The 15046-nt window shown below is 45.2% G+C and overlaps 1 protein-coding gene across 1 annotated transcript in view; it reads right to left on the reverse strand.

Moving 5' to 3' along the window:
• MEOX2 (mesenchyme homeobox 2) overlaps positions 1-12262 on the reverse strand; it is an 89755-nt gene extending 77493 nt beyond the window's left edge. The window contains exon 1 of the mRNA XM_043965219.1: positions 11113-12262. Coding sequence (XP_043821154.1) covers positions 11113-11656 — 544 coding nt within the window. The 5' untranslated portion in view covers positions 11657-12262. The remainder of the gene's footprint in view (positions 1-11112) is intronic.
• Positions 12263-15046: the final 2784 nt, after the last annotated feature.

Genomic DNA, 15046 nt, shown 5'->3' on the forward strand with positions numbered 1-15046 from the left:
ATGGTACTAGATGGTCCCTGACATCTGTTTGAGCTCCAAAGCTGAAATCCCAGTCTGAGTCCCACAATTTCCAGGTGAGAAAACAGGCCAAGAGAATGAAGTGATTGGCCTAAGGCCACATAGTAAGTGACAGAGGCAGGGCTCAAGTCCCATCTCTGGCTTTGACTCCACCAGCTTTCTAAGAACACACTGGGCACCATCTCATTCTACTTTAGAAAAGACAACTGGCTTCAGAATAGACTTTCACAGAAAAGTGAGAACATCGAGAGGTAATGGGGTATCTGACAGAAGGCAGAGTCTGATAAGTGAGAAGGGAGCAGAGACAGAGAGAGGGAACAAGGAGCTGATACCTGCAAGTCAAACTTTGCTGGCTTCCTAAGTTGGAGGAGAGGTCTGGTCCTATATTCCAAGCCAAGGTCATGTGTCTATCGGTCTCTACCTATTTGTCCCTCTTTCTCTCACTCTTTCTATAAATATAAATGTGTGCATGTGTACACACATGTATGAATATGTCTAGAAGCACATGGATGTATACGTACAACTAACAGGCACAGGGAAGGGGAATTGGTTGCTCACTTTTAAATAAAGCTTCTCTAATAGAAAGGAAGAAGGTAGGAGATAACATCCCTAGAGAGCTAGTGGTTGCTTCTGGATGGGGCATGGCTACAATCCACTTGGATTTGTCTTCAAATATCTCAGCATGAATAAGAATCTCTTGGGGTCTGGTGACTAATTGTAAAACATGCAAGGCAAACAACAAGCTTGCCACCTTTGCTCCAGATCTCCCTGTAGTAGAGACATGCTGGAGCCCCTGGTCTATGGGTACGGCCACCACTCCCTGAGAGCCCAAGCATGAGCAGGAGGAATAAGAGCACAATTTAGGAAAGAGGGAAGATCATTATCTCAAGAGGCTCTCCACCTTTGGGGCCTATGTCAGTGTCCGTCTGCAGGTGATGACTGAAGAAAGGCAATGGAGCAGTGGCAGGCCTGGGCATCTGGAGGCCTGGGCTAATGCTTTTTGTCACTGGCGTCAATCTCTCCTTCGGGTTGTTTGTCTCCAGATGTTGTCCTGCTAAAAACATCCAGATGCTCTGATTCAGGCAAAAGCGCCATATGTAAATGAAGTCTCCATTTGGCTAGAATTGAATTGGTAAAAAGAGGACAAAAAGCAAGGGAACCCATTGTGCTCAATGAGGAAGCTTGCCCTTATCTCCTATGGTTGTCCAAAAAAAATTATAAATTAAGGGATGTCAACCCTAGGAGCTATAATGAAGGTGCGTTTAATGATCTAGCCAATTACACAACTCTAAGATTTACTAATAGAAACTTTAAAAACATACCACACGGGGCAGCTAGATGGCGAAGTGGATAGAGCACTGGCCTTGGAGTCAGGAGTACCTGAGTTCAAATCCGGCCTCAGACACTTAACACTTACTTAGCTGTGTGACCCTGGGCAAGTCACTTAACCCCCATTGCCTCACTAAAAAAACAAACAAACAAACAAACAAACAAAACATACCACACTTTTTTTTCAAGAATCATTTAGAGCTGGGCAGCTAGGTGGCGCAGTGGATAAAGCACCAGCCCTAGATTCAGGAGTACCTGAGTTCAGGTCGGAACTCAGACACTTGACACTTACTAGCTTTGCGATCTTGGGCAAATCACTTAACCCTCATTGTACTTCCCCCAAAAAAATCATTTAGAGTTTGCCAGTGGTATCAAAAGGAAAATCCTGCTGGCTTCTCCTTAAAATTCAAGCTAATAAGAGGTTTTGGGGGACAATGGTCTGAACTTCAGCAGTAGCTACTAACTGCTGTGACACCATTGTTTTTAGCAAAATGCTTCTGATTATTGGTATAAAATCAGATGCCTAAGAAAGAAATCACTGAGCCTTTGGAGGGAGTCTCGTCCTTCCCTGTTTTATGAACCCGAGCACATATAACTATTGCTTGTCTGCTTTTTCAGGTGTCGTTATTTTACAAAATGAATGCCTCTGAGTTATTCCTTTAGGGGACTCTGCATGAGGCTAAAGTTTTTTCCAAGTTATTCCTGTCCAACATATTCCAAGTCACTGCTACACACCTTTTCCTTTTGAAATTGTCATCCATCTCAAAACAAAAGAAGTGTTCCTTTGGGCATCACTTCTGAAAAAGTGTTCTGTTCTTTCTACTCTCATTTGGGGGTGGCCCTCACCTTTTCCTTTTCTGGTGTTATTTCTGACCTCAAGCCTATAAGAAGAGTGACAAAATTTGATTCTATAATAATAGAATTATGACAAAATATGTAGGAAATATTTATGTATGCAAATAAATAAAAAGAAAGGGAAAATAAATATATAATTATGTTTGTGGTAATAATAATAATAATAATGGTTACGATAGCCCGGGATTGTGCTTGAAGGGAGGGAGATTATGGTTACCCTTTTCTGAACATAAATCCAGCCAAAATATGCAATGGCTACCAGTTTTCCAGGATCATCCACCACAATTCCATGTTTAACTTTTTTATTCATTTTTATATTAAAGTTTTATATTTTGTTTATGACGTTGGAGGTCCTACAAAAAGATTTTAATATATCAGCAGGACTTGAGTTAAATGCTGGCTTTCCTATTTCCTCCTTGTGTGACCATGCACAAGTAACTTAACTTCTCTGGATCTCAGGTACTTTACCTATAAAACAAAAGATCTGGAATAGATGAGCCCAAAACTCCCCTCACTAAATCTCATCTTTACAGTGGATGACCTTCAAATGCCAGAATTTCTACAAGAATATCTGCCTCTTCATTCTGCTCTCATCCCTTTTGTGCATCTAAGCATACCCCGAGATTTCATGGAATTATGGTTCATTTTTTTTCAGTTTTTATTTTGGAAGTTCACGTCTCATAGAGCACCCCCCCCCTCCAAGATCACCACCCCCTCCCAATGCCTTCCCTGGTGGATTAAGTGAGTTCTCTGTTTTGTTTTGTTGTTTCCTTCTTCATCTGATTATCTGGCTAATCCCAAACCAAGCAAGAGTTCTCAAATAGAGTCTCTAAAAATAACATCATATAAATGTCTCTCCTTCAGATCCCCCAAATCTTCTGGATTTTCCTATAGGCAAAAACTCAAATACTCCTGCCATCTTTTAGACAGGAAAAGGAATGCTTACTAAAACAAATAATGAGCCCAACTTAAGATGGAAAGCATGAATTCAGGTTGTTATAACAGTCATTTCACATGCTCTCCTTTGGAAATAGAGAAGTTAATACAGTTCTGAGAAACAGTGGAGAACAAAAAGTCCAACAAGATGGCAATTTAAGATTCTCCCAATGAAAGTCTTATGGGTATTGCTGTTATGGTCTGGTAATGAATACTGTGCTACTAAAGTATTTGAAAGTTTCATTTTGTTTTTGTTTAATCAGTGGATATTTAAATTCGCCAGTGAATGTTAAAAGTAGTCTGTGGACATGATTAATTTAGGATGATGCCTTGTTAATGATGTTTGTTTGTTTGTCATTAATTCCTCACTTATAGCCATTGAAAACATATTATATTAAAATTAGAATTTTTTTTTAAATATGAAGTAAAAAAAAAAATCCAGCATGACTGCCGCATTAGTTGGGAAAGCCAGGAAGAAGTCTTCATGGCTCAAAGTTGTCTCTTCTATGAACCAATGCCACGTACTGTATCCCTACTCTTCTGGCAATAGCGCTCTGCAGATTAATATGAATCTTATACAAGAATGCCCATTGACATGTGCAATACATCACAGAGACCTACTATAGGGGCACTCTCCCTCCCCCCACATATCTGAATGTGAAACTTTATATGAAAATAAAGAGTGCCCATACTTCTCAACCAAATCAATTGTGAACTCTCTTGAATATTGGAAAATTAGAGAACTCCCTAGCAATAAATATGTGCAATTACGAGGTTATATATTCCTTCAGATACATTCTGATTTTTTTTCATAATTGACATGCCTAATAACATGTGCAATAATGTACTCTACCCAAATAACCTCCTGTATATGTGTGTAACATTCTTGGGTACTACAATAGATTTGTGTTCTCAAGTAACCCATTATTATATTGGCCAATAAATAAAAATATGTATTCTGTTTCAATCATGAAAAAGAAAAATAATTCTCTCAAAAAATCATGCAATTTACAATGTATTTGATACAAACTAAAAAACCAGCAAATATTACTTTAAAACATATATACGTATAGATATATATTTTTTCCTGGGGGGGGGAGAGAGAGAGAGAGAGAGAGAGAGAGAGAGAGAGAGAGAGAGAGATCTACAGAAATTTTATAGGGGGGGAAAGAAAGAAAACTTGAGAGAACGAAAATACCATATTTTAGCAAATTGACTGTTTGGGGATTTCTGACTTATTAAGTGACTGAATGTTATCTGTGAAACAACTGACTTGCCACAATTTAGATTGGGTAACAGAAGACCAAAAAAAAATGTTTCTTCAAGCTTTCTTCCAGCAGCGTTTTATAACTCGATGACTATTACGATTCAAGAATCTCAGCGGCAGATATATTTTGAGCTTCCTTCTAGTGGCTCCATGCTCTGTATTTGTAGACAACTTTCCTTCCAGGAGAGCCCAGAAGGATTCATAGCCCAAAGTAGCTTTCCACTTTGTAGAGAGCTCAGTTTTGGGGAGTTAATCTAATAGATAAATAAATGGTAAAAATATTCACGATTCCCTCACCTCCCTCTACACACACACACACACACACACACACACACACACACACACACACACACACACACAGAGCCACTAGAACCACTCTCCTTATGAGTTAACTGACTTTGTCTATGCCAACACTCCCGGGCTTATTTGGGGGTCTGGGGCTTACTTCCTGAGCACGTCCTCTTTTGGAGTGAGCCCTACCTCCCCCAAGGCAGGGGGGGAGAACCCTAAACTAGATGGAAACTGACTAATCCTTGCTATTAAACGTGGAATCCCAAGAACCAGGCAGATGCTCGGGCTGATTGAGGCCTCAATACAGGCCTGATTTGAAACTGATTAAAGACCCCGTAAAGACTGGGAAACTGATGAAGGCCGAAAAGGATTTTAGAACGGATTGCATCCTGTGAGCCCTGCCCTGGAGGACGCTGTTATAGGGGCCGATTCATTAGGAATGAACGTGAGAGCTTAGAGCCTCTCTGTCCCCTCTGGGTATGTGCCTTTTCATATCTGGGCTGTTGTCATTTAACTAAGCCCAGAATGATTCTGAAGTGAAAACAGAAACAGCCCAAGATGTACCAAGGTTTGCAGCCAGATTTGAGGGGAGCCCTGGGGAAAGCAGCTAGTGGAATCGCATGCCTATAGGCTATTTAGTATTTCTTGAAAGGGGTGAAGGAAGGAGCAGTAAGGAAAAGTACAGCACTATTCCTACCCTAGCACTCCCCTTCTTTCTCCTGGCTAAAAGGTCTGTTCACCATTCACGATTTTGCTGCCCTGCAGCTCCAAAAAATAAAAGTGTGTGTGTGTGTATATGTGTGTGAGTGTGTGTGTGTGTGTGTGTGTGTGTGTGTGTGTGTGTGTGTGTGTGTGTGTGTTGAAGACAGGGGTGCTGCTCCATCTATAAAGCTTGAGAATGGGGTGGGAGTTACTGAAGATCTCAATTACTCAAATAACTTGGAAAATCTTGTGCCTGATTGGTTTCATAAGCAGATACAAAAGTTCCTTCTCTAACACACAAGCCTCTCTGCACTTTGGGTTCCGGCCCAGAAGTTGCTCTAGAATGCTTGCTGCTTCTTCCACAATGTGAAGGAAAGTCCAAAGGTACTTTGGTGTCTTGCTTTAAATGAAGAGTTGTCAACCTTTTAATGTCCTGTGTCTCTTTGTCTGTCTAGTGAAACCCATCAATAGGCTCCTTCTCAGAATCATATTTTTCACTGAATATAATAAAATACAAAGGATTGCAAAGGACACAATTTCCAAAGAAAGACAGTTATCAAAATATTTTTTAAAAAAGTTCCCAGAAAGCAGGTTAAGAATCCCTGAATTAGATATTTGATCTTTTTTTTTTTCAAGCAAGTTGTCATTTCAAAACCTAATGTGACAGAAATTTGAAAGTATATGTTGGAGTTTCTGGATTCACCCGATCAACTATCTTTCACCAAGGAACACCCTGAAACAAACATGAAGCTTGTCTGTTTGTCTGTCTGTCCTCAGCAACACATTCTCTGAAACTTGACCATTATCTATAGGCCCTATAACAATCAAACGATGTCCTATTTTTTTTTCATGCAGAGTACCTGCAAAGTTAGAATTTTTCACATCCATCCCCCAGTAACTGTTCATATAAGCAAAAGTCACAATCAAGTAAATTATAGGAATTCCTTCCCACTGCCCCCAGTTCATAAGAAGATGTTCTAATTGGGAAAAGTGAATGGTCTCTCATCCAAACTTTTTTCCACATGCAATAAGATATTTTTCTTGATTCTCATAACCAAACTTGTAGAACATGAGAGTGATACTTCACATCCAGGAACAGAGACATGAATAAATTGGGCTTCTGTACACTTTGAAGATTACAGCTAGTCAAAGAGGATCCTGTGAAAAACTGCACAAATGAGCTGGGAGTGAGGCACAGACCATTCAGTAACTGCTGTCCATAGCCTTCTCAGTTCTCAAGGTCTGACCCACAAAGGGCCTTGCCCAGGTCCATACTGAGCTCTACAGTGAGGGATTCCCAGTGCACCAACAGAAAGGAAATAATGCTACTTTGGAGCTATAAAAATTGAAAGAAAACCCACATCCCAAACTCTATTTCTTCCAGTATCTTTTCAAGTATAATTTTGGGCTAGCAGGTTTCTTTATCAGACTTTTGGTCAATCTAGTATTAATATTTCCACATTTCAGTAATAAGCAATTAATTGATATATTCTTTCTTGATAATGTGTTTTTTAATGAAAACTGTACAAATTGGTTCTTTCTGGAAAAATCAAAACCTTCTTGGGTTACAGTAGTTCTCATTTCTCTGCAGTCTAATTCCTGGGCAAAAACTGGAGTCAGATTGGGGAATCAATCCTCTTTGCTTCTCTCTGAAACTGCAGCTTATTCCTATTACCGCAGAGTTTGGAGGGCACTCAAAAGTAATTGAAGCCAAGTAATTCACACTATTTATAGACTCTTTTTTTTTTTCAGAATCACCTGCTTTGTACTGATTATTTTAAGTACAGTTGTAAAGTTTGGATTTTTTAAGAGGCCCTTTGAAGAAAGAGCAGATGTTGGTGTTACTAATGATGCTGGAAGCAAAGTGGGTTCAAGGCTGCAAAACTGTTTAATACACATCGAGTGACTGTGTGTTTTTCTATTAAACTTGGTTATTGTCAATTACTAATAAAAATACTTATGGAAGCCCATAGGCCATAAAAGTTCACTTCTAGACTCAACTAAAACCAACCAAGCAACTGAAATCTAAAGCTATCTTTATATTACAGCAAGGCATTTATTGAGATTTAAAGCCATTTTTCTATTATGAAAATGGCAACATGTTCAAATCTTATTGTTTGTAAACCAACTTGTCTATATTCTATCTATCTGTCTGTCTGTCTTTCTGTGCATCTGTCTGTCCATGTCTATCTATGGATAGACACTATATAGATATGGTACATATACACCTGCATAAGTGTATTGTGTATATTATATATGCACATTATTTTTAGCATGTAATACCTTTCCTTTATATGGCATGTTAAGGTCTGTGAAGCTGCAAACATACATTGCCTCATTTGATCCTCAGAATAACCCTGGGAGAAAGGGTCTATCTTGCATGTGTACCCCTATATGTGTATATATGTGTGTATGTATACATATACATGTATTGCACATGCATTTTTTGCATACACCATCTATATAGATTAATATAGGTAGAAACATAAAGATTACATACAAATACATAGATTATATATAGATTACAGATGTACATGGTTGTATATGTGTTGTAACTAGATGTCAGTGAGTACAATGTGAGTTTTCCTCAGGGAGGATTTTGTTTGTTTTATTTTAACTAAAAATCTTTATACTTTATAAATACAAATACAACATGAATCAATGCCAAGTACATAGATTCAAGTAACTGAGGACTGGTTTTACTATGACGTTTTCATCATTAAACTTTGCAAAGTAGTATTAAGTGATCTAAATTTCTTATTTTTTTTTTAGAAATTCAGAGAATGTGTGAGGAAAACTGAGAAAAGAATAAGATTTACCAGTTACAACAATTCTATATATTTGTCCTTTATATTATGTTCTGCTAGATCGAGGAAGTCTTATGTGATCATGAAGTGAATGAGTTTTCAAGGTAACTCAAAAAAGGGGGAAGGGAAGGGAGTAAGAATTAATGTTAGAACTTGAACTCAATAAATTTCAAGATGAAAGAAAGGAAAGGAGGGGAAGGAAGGAAGGAAGGAAGGAAGGAAGGAAGGAAGGAAGGAAGGAAGGAAGGAAGGAAGGAAGGAAGGAAGGAAGGAAGGAAGGAAGGAAGGAAGGAAGGAAGGAAGGAAGGAAGGAAGGAAGGGGAAGGGAAGAGAAATGAAAAGAAGCGAGGGTTAACAACAGTAAATTGTGATGGTTCCAGTTTGCATAGCATTTTTCATGAGAACTTCACTGCTTTTGCTGCTAAAAAAAAATTGGGATGCTGTTTCCATTCACTTAGCTGAAGATCCTTCAGGGCTATTCCATCCCAGTAAATGATCACTAGAATTCCCAAGTGGGTCTATCCTGGGTGATGACTAATTGGCATTTCCCACTCAAACTCTAACTCACTAACCGTATGGGCAGCAGCCTACACAAACTGTCTCTATTTTGGTTGTACTCCTGTCATGAGCTTTAGTGGGCAAGAAAACATATTTGCAAGATTCTATTTTGCTATGTTGTTAGCCTGGGCCAAAGACAGATATATACAATCCTGCTAAAACGGCAGTGGGGGGGGGGTAGTTTTCTCTGTAAACAGAGAGAAGTTAAAGGAAATTATCCATTCTCTCCCTCATTCCTATGTGTGTGTAAGAAAGAGAAAAAAAAATAGCCTATTGGTTTAGGTCAGTAAATAAAAAGAACAATTCATACAATAGACTACTCATTTTCAGAGCTTCTGGTACCTAAAGATGTGACCTAAAATGAATTTCACTTCCGAAGATTCTAGTGATATAAAATATTATGTTCATAAGAGACTTTTCCAAAACCATTCTATAAAGTCCGTACTTTGGATGTGGCTTCCTTCCAACCTACCCCCAAGAAAACATACATAATAGTAAGTTTATTGATATTATTTGTCACTGTTTTAAGAACATTACACTGTACCTCGTTTGTTCATTCCACCAATGATGTATGAGAAAATTGTTGTTGTTGGGTTTTTTTCCCCCTTTTTCTTTGGATAAAGAAGCCCTGATTTGGGAAGGCTGTGATCACCGCTAACACTGAAAAGAGGGGGCTCGATATTGAAGCTGGGGCAGGATGATTTATATCCACTTTATAGGCTACTTGAAAAAGGCTCCTGACTGGGACATGAATGCCTAGTACTAAAGGATATTTGCATCCCGCATAAAACATTCTAAGCCAAGATCGCGAATCCTTCGGAATTTATTGTGGTTTAGGTAAAGTTTTTGAAAGCTGGTAACTACCGGTAACAAGAGGTGGGGTGGGGATAAATTGTCAAACAATTGGTCAAAACCAAGCAAACCAAATCATGACAGTGCTTAGTTAGATCCAAGAAGAAAACCAAGCTCCTAGTCTTGCTATTCAAAATCCTCCAAGAATTCCTCGCCCAAGCACGGCTTGCTATTTTCCCCCCGCTGGCTGGCTCCGGGAGCCTTTCCAAAGACTTCCGACATGCTTTGTCTCGGCCTTGCTTACCTGGTGGCCCAGGTCACCCTTCTCTCCCCTGCAGCTTCCCCATCAGAGGGACCCTGTGTGCCTCGGGCCGGTATTTCCGAGGCCTGGGTAACTAGGCCAGTGGCGGCACCGGCAGCCTTTAGACAAGCCTCCCTCTGCTTGTTCTTTGGGTTTTCGCAGCACTTGGGAAGCAACTTTCCCTGTTGTGGATGGGGGACTTGTGTGCTCCCCAAAGCACTTCCTTAAAAGGGACCAACATCAAGAAACAGTTTTTCCCCACACGCAAGGTTAGTTAGGTGTGCCTACTACGCTTTGAAAATCCACAAAGGATACCGTTTAGATAGAGTCAAGTGAAAATTTCAGACTTCGGAAATTGCCCTTTACTCCCTAATTGTCAGGGATCCCCGCTTATTTTTTTTTTCACATTTGGGATCCTAGGTTATTTAAAGTACTCTTTCATCAGAATCGAGATGTTTGTTTTCTCGTGAAATTTGCCAAGTTCTACTGCGAGGGTTCCAAAGATTGCACAACAATTTGGAAATCCAGCTAACTATAAGGAAAAAGGGAGGAAGGGTTGGCTGGTAGCCTCCCAGTAAGTCCGAGGCAGCCCCACCAAGGACCCAGCGCGAGAGGGAACCGGCTCAACAAATCCTCCTCCTTAGCCTGGAGAAAATGCAAACTTCACAACTGAGAGTAGGCGCTGTCACGTGTTCTGGAGCTGCCCCTACCTCCCCTCCCCCCTCTCAGGACCCAGATGCCAGCAGAGTCCCTGCGGGTGAATAGGTAGCTAAAGATACTTCAGGGAGCTTCTCCAGGCAATCCTTAGCGGCAAAGGCTAAAGGGATTCTGACCATCCCCTTGGAGGCCTGCGAACCCAATGCGCTTTCAACACTCGACGCATCACATGTGTGTGTTTACATGTGACTGTCCGTCTATGTATCCGTGACTGTGTGGCTGTGTGCCCTTCTTAGTGGTCGGAGAGCTTGTAGGTCCGTGCCCGGACACCTGCGCGTGTATCGAGCTGCACATAGGTTTCTATCGCACTGTATCCATCTGGCTGTGGTTCCCTGTGTGTGAGTCTGTGCGTGTGTGTGCCTGCGTGTGTGTGTGCCTCTGTGTGTGTGTGTGTGTGTGTGTGTGTGTGTGTGCCCGTGCTGAGCCTCTCTCGTCGGTCACACCGGACATGCCCATCCACTAAGGCAGCGGGCCTCGTCTCCTCCCCGCGAGGGTGGCCTTCCCCCTGTCTTTCCCTCAACCTCCCGACCGCTCCTTACCTGAACTGTCGCTCTTTCTCTTGCCGGCCCTTTTCTCAGCGTCCCCAGGGGACAGCGCCTGGCGCCCGTAGTCCCCTGGTGCGCAAGCCGCCCCCGTGGGCGTGCTGGCCCCCAGGCTGCCCGACGAGGCGCACAGACCCTGGCCACTGCTGCCCAGCTCCGGGCCGCCGCCGGCGTCGGGTTGCAGGCACAGGCTGTGGCGGGCGGCGGCGGGCGGCGAAGCCAGGGGCGGGAGGTGCCAGCTACCCTGCAGCGCCTGATGCTGAGGCGGGGGTGGCGGAGGTGGCGGCGGCGGGGGTGCCTGCGGGTGGTGGTGGTGATGATGATGGTGATGGTGGTGGCCGCGCGGGTGGTGCTGGCTGGCGAACATGCCCTCCTCGTTGGCGTAACCAGCGATTATACACGACGAGGCCGAGGGCGAGAGCTCGGGGTAGGACATGTGATCCGAACGGCCGTGAAGGGCCAGCGAGGACTGCGAGAAGGGGTGCAGGCCCTGCGCAGTGCCGTGCGGGCTGCGCAGGCAGCCGAACAGCGGGTGCTCCATAGCATGCGAGGCGCGGCTGCTGCCCGGCGGCGGGAGCTTGCGGACAGATGCCTCCACCTCAGCCGTCCTGGCTCAGCCAGCGGTGTACTCAGAGCCCCCGCCCCCTACTCGGCCCCGGGCTGCCCCGCTTGACCCCGGGCTACTCCGCTCGGCTCCGGCCTGCCCTGCCCTGCCCGGCTGCGTCGGCCCAAGAGAAGCCTAGAGGGCTGGGTCCGGCTGTGCGTCCGTCGGTCCCGCTGGCCGCCGGCTGTGCCAATCCCGGGAAGAAGCAAGAGGAAGAGAGGGAAGGAAGGAGGAATAGTCCGGCCGCGCTGCTGCTTTCAGACGCTCCGATGTCAAGGGGAGGAGGAGGAGGAGGAAGAGGAGGACGAGGAGGAGGACGAGGAGGAGGAAGAGGGCGAGAAGGAGGAAGAGGACGAGGAGGAGGAGGAGGAGGAAGAGGAGGAGAGAGGTAGAAGCCAAGAGAAGGTGGTCCCAGAGAATGCTGCCTGCCTGCCTGCTAGGGGGAAACGGCTTCGGGAGGTTATAAATAGAGTGTAATGTGAGCTGGGGGCTGGCTTAGGAACCCCGCGCTGACCACATGCGGACTCCCTCCCAAACGGGCCGCTCCGCTCCCAGCCCGCTCCGCTGCCGCCACCGCCCAGCCCCGGCTCCTCGGGGCTCCTCTGCTCACCTCCCCCAGCCCCGGACAGCTCCTGTGGCTCACCTAGTTGGGCCCCGCGGGAAAGGGGAGCTATCAGATTGCTAGACAGCCCCAAGAGAGCGCCCCTATACACATACACACACTCATACAGACACTCTTACATATACGCACTCACACACGGGCGCACACTCACTCTCACGCCCACCCGCCCACGGAGCCTGAAGGGCCGAACCCCACGAAAAATTAGCCCAAAGTTCAACGTTCTTCTTTCTGGGAAAACTTTTGTTACTTTGTTTGGAAACACTGTTGCCATTCATACACATCTGCAAGTAGGTGCAGCTGGGAGAAGCTGTGCAGAGGGGCTAGGGCAGGGGCTGAGAACCGGGCAGTGCCCTTATTCCGCAGGCGGAGTCAGAAGCCGGGGTTGAGGCTCTCCTCTAGCAGGGGCCACGGAAACAGTGCTGTCTGCTCCTCTCTCTGGGGCCCAAGGGGTGTGCAGTTGATGGTGAACAGGGTAGGCGCCCCGTCTGTAGATGCGGGGTTGGCTAGACTTCTACTGGCGGAAATAGGCTCCTATCTCATGGGGTGGGAGTGGGGGGAAGGAGCCGTAGGCGGAGCCAGCCAGCCTCTCATCCCAAAGTAACCAGCAGCCTCACCTGCAGTCCCAGGTGGCTACTCCCACACCAGGCCCTGACAAACATCCCTTTGTCCGACTGCCTTTCTGGATCCGTTTGTCTGGACCAGGGTATAGTTTGCCATCCTCGACAAGAATCGGAAGCCAGCCCGTCGTCACTGCAGGCGATGCTTGTAGCATCCCCAGATTCAGCTCAATGCCTCCGGAGTGAAGGCATCTTTCACTCCTTATTCCACTCTACCTGGGCCTCGGGTTTGGTGTATAGAGAACCCCCAGGCTCCACTCCCTCCGCTCCCCAAGTGCCTTCATCTTTGGGCAAAGGCGCCCCTTCTCCGTGGCTGCGGATGCGGAGGTTTTCTATCTCACTGAATTTAGTTCATTTTCCTATTTGCACAGAAACCTGAGGCCATTCGGCCCAACCAGCCTTGGAAAACTTATCCTTGCGGGGAGTTGGATGGGATTCTTTTCCCATGCTCTGTGTGTGTGTAAGTGTGTGTGTGTGTGTGTGTGTGTGTGTGTGTGTGTGTGTGTGTGTGTGTGTGTGTGTGTGTGTAGGTGGGGAGAGGAGGGACTGCCCCATTCACAGACCCCAGACCCATTCTGGCCTGCCACCACCACCACGGAATGCTAACTTCCCCTTTAAGGGCGAGGAAGGAGCAATGGGCTCATAAAGGTCACAGACTAGGTGGGAAGGGTCTGCAGAAGACAGTCAAGCCCGAGTCTGAGCTGTAAAGACCCATCCCGAATTGGGCGTCTTCCCATGTTCTGAGGATAATAGCAGCCTCAGTAAACAACGTGAGGCCCTCAGTATTTTCGTTGTCTCAAGTGTCCCTCCCGAATAATAATGAATCTTTAAAGAAGCAAGGGGGGACAGCAAAATATGGCGGGAATGTGGCTTTTGTTAGGGATCCCGTTGACCATCTACTCAAGGGGTTCCCCAAACTTCACTGAAACCCGATTCATCTCGTCCCTGTACTCCCTCACTCCTGCTTACACCCTTTTTGCCTTTTAAGCCCTGGGACAATCTGTAGGTTGTGGATGGCCACACACCCTCGGAGTCATGTGAAAGATAAAATTGTTATCCTTGGCTGGGGGGGGGGGGGGACCAGGAATTCTGCGATTTGTGAAAGCTGTTTTCTTAAACGGAAATTGAGCCCTATTCTGAGGGAAATTAGTTTTGCAGACTTTGGTTAAAAAAAAAAAAAAGAAGAAGAAGAAGAAGGAAAGAAAACTTTTGTCCACCAGCTGCCTGCCTGCCGGCACTGCTCTTTGGGGCAGTGTTGGTGAGAACAGGGAGCCGTAGCTGGCCAGGAACTGATGGTAAGACACACGGGCCCTGACGCGGATCTGAGGGAGTCCCTTCCTCCTGTTGGGGCCCTCCATTCTCCCAACAGCCTGGCAAGGGTACATGGGTGGCTGCCCCTCCTTTCTGAAGGGACTGGGGTCCGTGGGTTGGGCCCAGGGTACAGGGGAAAAGGAGGGGGGCATTTCGGTTACCGTCGGGGTGGCATATTTGTCTGATTTCTCCTTGTGTTTATGGTTTCAATATGGGCTCAGATATTAAACTTTAAAGTACAAAGGAAAGCGAGCTCACCAGGATTCTGGGCTTGGTTAGCCCCTAGCTCGACTCTGGGCAGAGGCGGGGGTATGGAGAGAAATTGAAAGGATGATCAAGAGAAAACGGGGCATCCCCCACCCCCTGCAGGACACCAAGAAAACTGGGCAATCGAGACCTGCCCCTTGGGACTCTTACATAACAGGGACACTGAGTTCGATCCGCAGCCATTGAGAGTTGAGTTGAGCTTTGGGCGCGCTGAATAGAAAGAAACCGGCTTGTGCGCTACAAGGCTAAAACTAACGAGTTAGGGCGCTGGAAAGTGATAGATCAGCCTGGAACAATTGGCTTTCAGGTAAACCTAGGTACCTAGAGATGCGGGTTCTCCGAATGTCTCTTCTCTTCTGCCCTAGGACTGAGCTGGCTTCTCTCCTGTCGGGCCCCTAGGTCAGATGTTAATGACTGACTTAGGATAGGGTCCTGAAATTTCCAACCAACCTGCCTCTGTCAATCAGTCGTTAGAAACGGCTGGCAAGGAAAATTAAAAAAAAGACAGCA

The sequence above is a fragment of the Dromiciops gliroides genome, chromosome 5, assembly GCF_019393635.1.
Source record: "Dromiciops gliroides isolate mDroGli1 chromosome 5, mDroGli1.pri, whole genome shotgun sequence".
In the NCBI taxonomy this organism is placed as follows: domain Eukaryota; kingdom Metazoa; phylum Chordata; class Mammalia; order Microbiotheria; family Microbiotheriidae; genus Dromiciops; species Dromiciops gliroides.